At 44.0% G+C, this 10,759-nt stretch overlaps 1 protein-coding gene across 1 annotated transcript in view; it reads left to right on the top strand.

The window, feature by feature from the left end:
• Positions 1–10,759, top strand: part of sos1 (son of sevenless homolog 1 (Drosophila)) — a 65,147-nt gene that overhangs the window by 32,714 nt on the left and 21,674 nt on the right. The window contains exons 17-23 of the mRNA XM_020620279.1: positions 1,688–1,805; positions 1,887–2,059; positions 2,167–2,283; positions 3,507–3,780; positions 5,271–5,315; positions 7,234–7,355; positions 10,679–10,759. Coding sequence (XP_020475935.1) covers positions 1,688–1,805; positions 1,887–2,059; positions 2,167–2,283; positions 3,507–3,780; positions 5,271–5,315; positions 7,234–7,355; positions 10,679–10,759 — 930 coding nt within the window. The remainder of the gene's footprint in view (positions 1–1,687; positions 1,806–1,886; positions 2,060–2,166; positions 2,284–3,506; positions 3,781–5,270; positions 5,316–7,233; positions 7,356–10,678) is intronic.

Genomic DNA, 10,759 nt, shown 5'->3' with positions numbered 1-10,759 from the left:
TGTCCGGGATGATGGTGTTGAACGCTGAGCTGAAGTCCACGAAGATGGTAAATGGTCTTATACTTGTATAGTGCTTTTGTACGCTTTACAGCACACTCAAAGCGCTTTTACACTACTCGGCCATTCACCCATTCGCACTCCCAAACAGTCACACATACACACACTGGTGACATCACCAGGAGCAACTGGGGGTTCAGTGTCTTGCTCAAGGACACTTTGACATGTTGACTGGACAAGCTGGGAATTGAACCGCTAATCCTCCAGTTAGGAAACGATCCGCTCTACCTCCTGAGCCACAGCCGCCCAAAGAGGGCCTGTGCATAGGTCCCTGGGGAGTCGAGGTGTTGCATGATGTAATGCAATGCCATGTTCACTGCATCGTCCACTGACGTGTTTGCCCGGTAGGCGAACTGTAGGGGTCCAGCAGGGGGTCTACAATGTCCTTCAGGTGGGCCGACACCAGTCTTTCAAAGGACTTCATAACTACAGATGTCAGGGCGACAGGTCTGTAGTTGTTCAGTCCACTGATGGGGGGTTTCTTGGGGACTGGAATGATAGTGGAGCGTTTGAAGCAGGAGGGGACTTCACACAGCTCCAGTGACCTGTTGAAGATGAGTGTGAAGATGGGGGCCAGCTGATCAGCGCACACTTTCAAGCAGGAGGGGGGTCACGCCATCTGGGCCTGGAGCCTTTCTGATCTTTTGTCTTTTAAAGAGGCCACGCACATCCTTTTCACAGATCATTAGAGGTGGGGGGCTGGAGGGAAGGGTGGTGATTGTTGGGGGAGCAGCATGAGCAGCAAAATTCATGATCACGGACTCCTGATTAAGCCATGGAGGAACAACCATGAAAAGAATTTGGAACCACCAGCTGTCAAGAGATTGCACACACCCTGTCTACACTGAAAGCATAGCATCTCGTGCTCAAAGTCCTCCTGGATGTGTTCACTTGCGCATTGGAAGCAAAAAAACACAACACACAGAGGAGCCTACGGAAACATCTTGGAGAACAGAAAACTACGATCCAAAACTCAGAGTAGTAGACAATGAGTGAATGTCTGTTACGGCTGTTGTAACAGACTGATGTTTCTATTACCTATTGCATGGGGCTGGGGAATTAATAAAATGTTGTTTTCAATCACGATTTTTGGCTTCCAACGATTATAAAAACAAAATGAGTAATAAGTAATTAATCACTGAACTGTCAATCACATTTTGGGTAAATGAAATACTTTGTTTTTCACTTGTCATATTTCAAGAAAAATCTCTGTTAAAAGGATTTTTTGTTTTGTCTTTCAAGCTTCAGATAAAGTTCAATAAATGATGTTTCCACAGTCAGTGAGTAATTATATTAGATAATTATCTCAATATTGTGATTAAGATTTTTGCCATAATTGTGCAGCCCTACTGTTGCACCTGTTTACATTTAGTACAAATACTGCACTTCATTTTTAGTTTGAGCACTTTCTTATTTTAAGACTAGTTTGTTTTCTGAGAGAGTGAGGCAAAATGTAAAATTACAATATTTCATATTTATTACAATTTAATTTTTCATTAAAGAAAAGTTACAAAAATGTTTACATATGCATCAGGTCAGCCTTAAAAGTATTTCAAATAAAATATCTCAAAAGAACACAGGAATGTCTCTGAACACCTAGATTTATTAATATCGGTCTTTTTGTTTTCAGCAAATTCCAAGTCGGCAGAGAAAAATCCTGGAGGAAGCTCATGAGCTCAGTGAGGATCACTACAAGAAGTATTTAGCCAAACTGCGCTCCATCAACCCCCCCTGTGTCCCCTTCTTTGGTATGGCCCATCTCACCAGTTTTTAAAGGGTTAAATATAACTGGCATGTGTTAAAACCAGTCTCCTGTCTTTGCCTCCCAGGTATCTACCTGACCAACATTCTGAAGACTGAGGAGGGAAACCCGGACTTCCTGCGGAGACATGGTAAAGATCTGATCAACTTCAGCAAGAGACGGAAAGTGGCTGAAATCACCGGAGAGATCCAACAATACCAGAACCAGCCATACTGTCTGAGGGTGGAGAACGACATCAGGGTCAGTTTGATGATGATGATGATGATGATGATGTCACTTCCTGTTTGCTCTGATAAGTGCAAGAGCTCAGAGTCAAATGTTGTTGTTTTCTGTGATTTGTGGAGCAGAAGTTCTTTGAGAGCCTGAACCCAATGGGGGACATGTCGGAGAAGGACTTCGCTGATCATCTCTTCAACAAATCTCTGGAGATCGAACCTCGAAACGCCCGATCATTACCTCGGTTTGTAAGTGTCACCGCAGTAACACTGCATTTCAGTAGAAGACCCATAGTCTGATGGTTATGCACAAATAGTCGAGTTCCATATCAGCATGTATGCGTGACATAGAATAACAACAGAACCTGAGAAACTTCACAGGTCGCTACCACAAATCATGTTCACCACGACTACTGTATCATAATAGGGTTAGGGTTAGGGTGTTCACCACGACTACTGTATCATAATATAATAAAATATTAAAGCCATGGTTTCTAACCTGGGGCCCACACCCCCACAAGTGGGTGCCAAAGACCACTGAGGTTTCATCTGCTCTGAGACTGACATTATCAAAAACAAATTTGTTAAAGATAATCATAATAAGACTCTGGATAAGCAACACTCTATATAAAACACTTTAAAAATATTTTTTTGTCCTCCATTAAAAATAATAGTATACTATGTAGCAGGCCACACCTCCTAGAACATCGAAGACCTACGTTCTCAGTCACTTTAGTCAGGTCATCTAGCAGCTAGCTAGTCAAATAGCTGGCTACATTCTAATGGCTACATGTCTGAATTGAAATGGTGAAATTGCCATTAAGTGGTACGTAACATGTACTTGCATACAACAGGCACATTTGAGATGATCTAGATCTGCACAGTATTGATCATTGGCAATTGGTGCACAAGGCATGCCAGTTAGTTTTCCTTCTGACTTGATCCTGGCTTGCTCTGATGTTACACATATGTAGGCAGCAATTCTGCCAGTTTTTGGAGTGAGGTGCCGCAGTTGCTCTCCACAGACTGCAAGAGCTCATGATGGGAAATGCCTGGTTCTCACCTGTTCTGAGAGCTGATTGGTTTAGATGCTGGATCGATCAACAACGTGACATTTTATAGACACATATAATTTCTTGTAGCTATAATTGGAGAAATTTGATTTAGCACAGGGATGCCTACGACAAGTCATTAGTCAGACTTGAACTTGAAGTGACATCGCACACACTCACACAGTGCCTGGTATATGGTGCGCCATTCAGCTGATAACTGATAATTGTTATTAAAATATCCATCAAAACCTTGTTGAATATCCAGGAGCAAAACTCAGTAAAGATGGTTCTGCTCTACAAATTTTCATTCCTGACTTAACTGGTGATTGTGACATGAGAAAACCATGGAAGACTGTGTTAGTCATGTGTCACCTAAGCAGTAAGTAAAATGCATGTTTATCCCCCCACCCCCATGTTCAGATGAAGAAGTACACCTGTCCTCTGAAGTCTCCAGGGATCCGTCCCACCTCAGCGAGGCCTGGCAGCATGCGACACCCAACGCCACTGCAGAATGAGCCCAGGAAGATCAGCTACAGCCGCATCCCCGACAGCGAGACTGAGGGAGGGGCTGTCTCTGCCCCCAACTCCCCCCGCACCCCACTGACACCGCCGCCCGCCTCCGCTGCCTCCAGTTCCACTGACGTAGGCAGCGTCTTTGACTCGCCACAGGGTCCCAGCAGTCCCTTTCACTCCAGTAAGACATTCCCACCCACTAAGCATAGAGTTTACACTAACCCCACCCACCAGCCAATCACAGAGCTCACACTAACCCTGCCCACCCACCAATCACAGAGCTCACACCTTTAGACTGGTGTGTGTGTGTGTGTTACTGGCACTTCTATAAGTTCAGACCGCACTAACTCCATCTGTCTGACAGATATTCAATATCTGAATTTGTCGCTGATCAAACAGCTAATCAGACTGATCAAATTCTCTATCAGTGTGTTCTTCTCTTCCTCACAGGGGGTGAATCCCAATTCCCCTTATCCCTTATGCTTGCACTCTGACCTTGCTTGACCCGGAAGGTGTTCCGATCTGATATCTTGAAGGACATCTTGTCACGTAGCCCAGAGGTTACTGAATGTAATAATATGAACACAGTGGCTACAGCTAAGTAACACTAGCTAGCTGGCTTGTTAGTGGGTCATTGCATCTCCAAAAACGTTGGAGCGAATTTGTAATTGGCATTACTTAGATAGATTGACCGCAGAAATCACGCTGTTACAGTACAGAAAGTACAGCAGTCAAACAAAGGCAGAGGGAAACAGCAGAGTTTTCAGCTGAGACTTGAAAGTAGCCGAGTTGGGGCACATGTAAGGTCATTGGGAAGCTGGTTCCATCTGTGTGCAGCTTCACCTGTTTGGTTCTGGCCCGAGGTTCTTCCAGCTGACTGCTTCCTAAGGATGTCGGAACCCTGCTGGGTTTGTATTCTTCAAGGTGATGCCACTGAGTAATTTATAAACTTTAGGATACACTATGGTCCTGTTTTTCTGGCGTCGATGCATGTCAGAAGTATAAAATACTGAAGTACTCACCCACTGTAGTGGTCCTGCGCTGAATCTACACTGCTTCCGGTGTGTGTTACGGGAGTCGTGATGAGGGTCACATGATGAGCAGCAGTGCGACACAACCTGTGTGCAGTGTCCTTCAGGCTTTAAAAACAGGAGTGATGTGCTCAGTCCTCCTGGTTCTGATTGACGCTCCGGTAGCAGAGTCTGAATGAGCTGAAGTTGTCTAACAGTCATTTTGGGAAGGCAAAAGACAGTTACAGTAGTCCAGCCTGCTGGACATGAAGGCATGAATTGGCTTCTCTCAAGACTGACTGACAGCAGATGATCACCGACGGCCGACTGTGGCCTCGGTCCTGCCCTGAGGAACGAAGAGACTGCTGGAGGAGACATGAGTGAGGATACATAGCAGCATCCTTCACAGAAGTCTGATTTAGACTGACACACCCCTTTATTGAAAACCTGTTGGTGATTGGATGCTTCAGATGAAGGATGGGAGGGAATAGATGTCTCATGTCTCTTAAAACATTTCCTTAATTCCTCTCTCTCAGTTTCACCTTGCATCTTTTGTGGGTGGAGCTAATAATGAAAAGATGCAAGTGGAAGTAGTTAAGGGAACTGGCATGTACCCAGGGTTTCTTCACCTCCTCACAGTGTTTCTTCTCTTTCTCTGCAGCCTGTGACAGTATCTTTGCTGCAGTGTCTCTGCCTCACGGTCCACGTTAGTATGATCCTCCTGACTCTCCATACATCAGCTTCACTTCATACACCTGTCCTCAGCCTCACCTGTGTCTTTGTTTCCCTGCTGATCTGAGTACCTGCAGATACAGAAACCAGATCTGGGATCAGGTTTCTGTGGATGTGAATGTGTTTAATGTGGGTCAGTGACATCATAGCTGATTGATTTTCTGATCAGTTTAATCAGATCATTAGCAAAACTGATTACTGATCAGACTCATCTGTTCAACACCTGTGTACTACATCCTGCCATGTTTCCATGTTGACAGTCTGTCTCCATGGAAGCTGTCAGGTGATCAGTCAGCTGCAGCAGGATGTTTTAACATAGTTTTATTTCATGGTGTGGTCACTTTTACCTGTGTCAGACATAAATCAATTATCGATTAATCACTGTTACTAAACTGGTAAATGGACTGCACTTACATAATAAGGATAATCATTACATAGCACCGTTCTAGCTTAGCCTGGACAAAGCGCTTTACTGATTCACCCGCTCATCCATTCATGCACACACTGGTGGTGGCGGTTAATAGTTTGATTAAGATTAATATTAACTGTCAGTGATGAATACGAAGGCCTGTGGTGGTAACTGTCAGAAAACATGCTGTAGTAACCTGGTTACACCACCAGCGGTGCCTCTTGCTGTTGATGAGAGTTACACCTATTTGCTGACCACCCGGGTTTGGGCCTCACCAACTGTAAAATGGCAAGTAGGTGCAATAATTTAAAGAAGAAAGAAGCAGCAGTGTGGCTTTCTGTGCTCAAACTGTTGCAGTTGTGTTGATGAACACTGCAGTGTTAAGTTTCTTCTGAGTTGTTGTCAGGCCGCTGTCCGGTATAGCTGCTATCTGAGCCTAGGAGACGAGTGCCACACAGCACAACATCCAGGACGCTCGTTACTTTAGTACTAAATACTTCCAATAGAATTGACACAAAAGTGAGCGGTATAAGCGACATCGCCCTGCTTTGAGAGAGATGGTGTGGTGGCAGTAAATACTGACAGATTTTCTGAGAAAGTAGAGACAGCTTCTCTGCGCCCTGGGACGCCTGTAGAGCGCCAGCTGTGGAGCTCTACTACCTACAGATGTGACATGAGGTATGTGTATTGTCGTAATTAGAACCAGGATTGAATTTTTCTAGTCTGTCGTTGAATATTGACAAACAGCAGTTGAAGCTCGGCAATTCTTTTGTTGTCTCATTCATAACGCAAAAAAGTTGGTGTTTACTTCATATGGATATTCCCAGTTTACTCAGGTTTTAATATAGATCACATCATTAGTTAGTAGTTTTACTATGAAGAAAGGTATCTCAAACGATTAACCTATAATTGGTTGTTAATGTGGGTGACTATTGATTAAGTCACTTTATTAGGAACACCTGAACACAGCATCTCTTTTGTTTTAATTGTCAGAGATGTGTAAATGTAACCTGAGTTACAGGTGCTCTTCACACACAGGAGGTCAGAATATTAGGAACAGCTCTGACCACAATACAGACCAGTCAATCAGCACATCTAGCACTGAACATTACCTGCTTTAGAACAGTTCTGCCAAATAAAGTGGATTTCAAATGGTTTTTACATCCCTGACTACAGACTGTTGCTGCTCACTGATCAGTGTGTCGATGTGACCTGTGTGTGTAAACATGTGGACATAATCCAAGTTTGTTTGTGCACTTGTATAGCTGTCTTTGTGAGGACCAGCTTGAGTTTTAGACCACGGAACTGAGGACATTTGTAAACTGCAAGAACACAACTTCAAAGCGCTGTTTGAGGGCTCAGTCTCTTAGGGTTCAGGCTAGAATCAGGTTCAGGGGTGCGTTATGTACCAGAGTGTCCTCACAAAGATAGTACAAATGTGTGTGTGTGTGTGTTGGTCTGACGGTGTTTCCTCCTTTTTCAGGGTCATCCTCGGTCTCCTCCATGGTGAGTTTCAGTCGGGGTTCAGAGGATGCTTCTGTTCCTCCTCCTGTTCCTCCTCGCAGACGACCAGAGTCGGCTCCTGCTGAGTCCTCCCCCTCAAAGGTACCTGACAGGAAGTGTGAGGTGCTGCTGCTGCTTCCTGCTTCCTTTCACTCTTTGACATGTTTCTCTGATGTTTCCTGAATGTCCCTGAGAACACAGGTTCATGTTCTGACCTCCAGTCATTATGTACACTTTCTGTTTGTGAATACTACAGTACCCATGATCCTCAGCTTCTATACCTCTGCGTACAGTGTGGCTTTAAAGCGCTATATGCTAAGTGCTAAATAACATATAGGGTTCCATCAAAGGGTAGTAATTAGCTTACGGCACGGCCACCCCCTGAAAGACGACTAGTGGAATCATTAGTCGAGAGACCAGTCGGTCGACTGAGACTCTTCTAGTCAAACTTTTATTTTATTTTTTGTCAGCCAGTGTGCATTACAACAGAAGGTAGCCCATTTTAGTTTGTCATCATCTTCTCCTCATTTCGGTTTGTCAAGCAGCAGTCTGCTCACTGCTTTCCCCCAGGGTTGGGGGGAATACCCACTTCAATGGTGACACTACAACTCATGGATGTGTACGGTCAGATGACACTAATTAGCAAACTGCTGCCCAGAATGAAGAGAAAAAGAACAATATTCATTAGGTCAAGACTTGATTAGAATCGTCAAACCATGTTCGTTTACCAGAAAAAACACTTTAATTGTCACGACAGTGTGGCTGGTTTTGCATACGTGTGTACAGATTGTTTGTCCATTTCCGTTAAAGTTTAACACACAGCTGTTTTTCTTGTGTTTCTGCGATGTGCATTCATCCAAACAGGACTAGGAACCCTAACCCCAATACCTAACAAAAATGCGCTGGGAAAACATTTCAATGAGGAATTATAAAAAAAAGAGGAATCGTAAATATATATTTTTTTGCAGTGCAAGCTGGTACACATCAAATGTAACAATGCACGCTGTGATTAACTGGCAGAAGAAGTTTTAACTTGTTGGTAAACTCAGCTATAAGCACGTCTCAGAAGAAAAACTGCCTATAAGAACATAGTTTCGACAGAAATACAAGTGCTGCGTGTCTCATCATTTCAACAAATCCATATAGCAGCCCCACATTATATATCATTAATTTAAAGAGCCCATGGCTCGTTTTATGACTTATCTGGGGAAGACGCAGCGACCACTGGTTGGATTTATCAACCTTGGAGCTACTTGGAAGGGAGCAATGTGTCATCTACTCAGTGGGACTTAACGGTGGGTTTAAAGTTCCTGTTAATGCCTTGTTTCTGTAACATTAGAGAGAATTGTTGTAAGGCTGGAGAAGTTACTATGTCTGCATTATGCCAGTTAAAATATGGGGTTTCTCAGTTACCCACTTTGTTTAGAGTGTTACACATCTCTTTTCATTGGTACATATACCGATGTTTACCTATCTATGGAGGAGACATTCATATTAATTAATGCCGTCACTGTTCCTTGTGCTCTCCACTTGCAACACAACACCAGCAGCAGGAGTTGTGCGTGTTCACGAACTGTCCTCTTGTTTTAAGGAAGACGTTCTCTGGTTTTATCATTCTGAAATAATTACAGACTATTTGGAGTTATGAGGGGTGCCAAGATAATCTAGAGGTACCCGAGATTAAATATTAAATGGCTGGAAATGGGAAAAATGAGCAGCCATGGGTTCTTTAAATAGGTAGCTGTTTAAATCTTTTATTGATTTTTAAATGCTCAGAAATACATTCTCATCACTCTCTTGGATGTGAACACTAATGTGGATATAGTCAATCATCAGTGAAGTTCATGCCAGTTGATTTTCTCATTCTCTGCTGTGTAGTCACAAAAAACGTCACGGCACTCTTTGCAGTTTTCTGCATAAATTGGTCATGAAATGTGATCTGATCTTCACCAAAATCACAAATATCAACAAACACAGTATTTCCATCCATCATCTATACCGCTTATTCCTTATTCCCAGCTGACATTGGATGAGAGGTGGGGTCCACCCTGGACAGGTCGCCAGCCTGTCACAATATTTCTAAGCTGGTAAAACACAATCAGTCCTGATTGTTCATGTCTTTATTGAACACACATTAAACATACACAGTGATGTGAGCAAAGTCGCAGCAGCAGTGTTTTAATAACCGGCTGAACCACTTTGGCAGCAACGACCTCCAGCCAGCGCTTTCTGTAGCTGTGGATCAGACCTCCACGTTCAGGAGGAGTTTTGGACCGTTCTTCCAGACATATTCTCAAGACGTCTGGTGTGAATGTCTTCAGGTTGTTCCACAGCATCTCTGTTGGGCTGAGCTCTGGGCTGACCCGGCTGCTCCAATAGGCAGGTTTTGTGTCTTCGAAGCCGTTCTGTAGTAGATTTACTTGGATGTTTAGAGTCATTGTCCTGCTGCATCACCCAGCTTGTTCTGAGCTTTAGCTTGCCGACAGCCACCCTGACATTATCCTGTAGGACACCTGGGTAAACTGGGGAGTTCATTTTCCCTCCACTGTGACTAGTGGTCCAGGTCCAGATCCAGCAGAGCAGCACCACATCATGATGCTCCTCCACCAGACTTCACTGTCAGCATGTTGGTATGTGGCTCTCTTTATACACCATACGTAGCGCTGTGTGCTCTTCCCAGACAGCTGTACCTTGGTTTCATCTGTCCACAGGACATTTTCTCAGTAGTTTTTGGAAAATGATGGTTTCCTTCGTGGCATTCTGCCATGGATACCACGCCTGTTCAATATTTAGCATATGGTTGACCCATGAACAGAGGTGTTAACCAGCTCCAATTAACTATTTAGTCTTTAGCTGTTACTATATGTATTTTTTAACCCCCCTGGGCGTTCTGCCTTGTGCCTTTGGAGTGATCCTGTACTTCTCGTTTCATTGACTGGACTCCAGGTTTGCTAACGCCTGACTCCAGCTGACCTTTAGTGACATCAGAAGCCGGCAACCGTGACTTTGTCCAGTGTGTACATTTAATGGGTGTGTTCAATAAGGACAGGAAGCTCAGTTTGTGTTTTATCTGTTTAGAAACATTGTGTTTGTTGATGTTTGTGACTTTGGTGAAGATCAGGTCACAGTTCATGACCAATTTATGCAGAAAACCAGGAAATTGTAAACGGTGCCATTACTTTTTCTTGCGGCCAGTGTTTTTTTTTTCGTCTGTGTGTGTGTGTGTGTGTGTGTGTGTGTGTGTGTGTGTGTGTGTGTATAAACAAACTCCTGTCAGATTTTAGCCAAAAAAGTCCATGTCATCAAAACTGCTGATGAATGTGATGTAACACTGGAGCCGTGACTGAGCCGCAGCATGGCCGGATCAATCGGCTATATTTTACCACTTCTCTCTGTCCTCCACACTGACTCTCTCTCCCCCCCAGATGATGTCGAAGTTGGACAGCCCCCCAGCGGTCCCCCCTCGTCAGCCCACCTGTAAGCTCCTCCCCCCTCGTTACTCCTCA

This window comes from Monopterus albus, unplaced genomic scaffold (assembly GCF_001952655.1).
Source record: "Monopterus albus unplaced genomic scaffold, M_albus_1.0 scaffold235.1, whole genome shotgun sequence".
In the NCBI taxonomy this organism is placed as follows: Eukaryota; Metazoa; Chordata; class Actinopteri; order Synbranchiformes; family Synbranchidae; genus Monopterus; species Monopterus albus.
The sequence above is the reverse complement of the archived record's forward strand: the minus strand, read 5'-3'. Positions and strand labels throughout refer to the sequence as shown.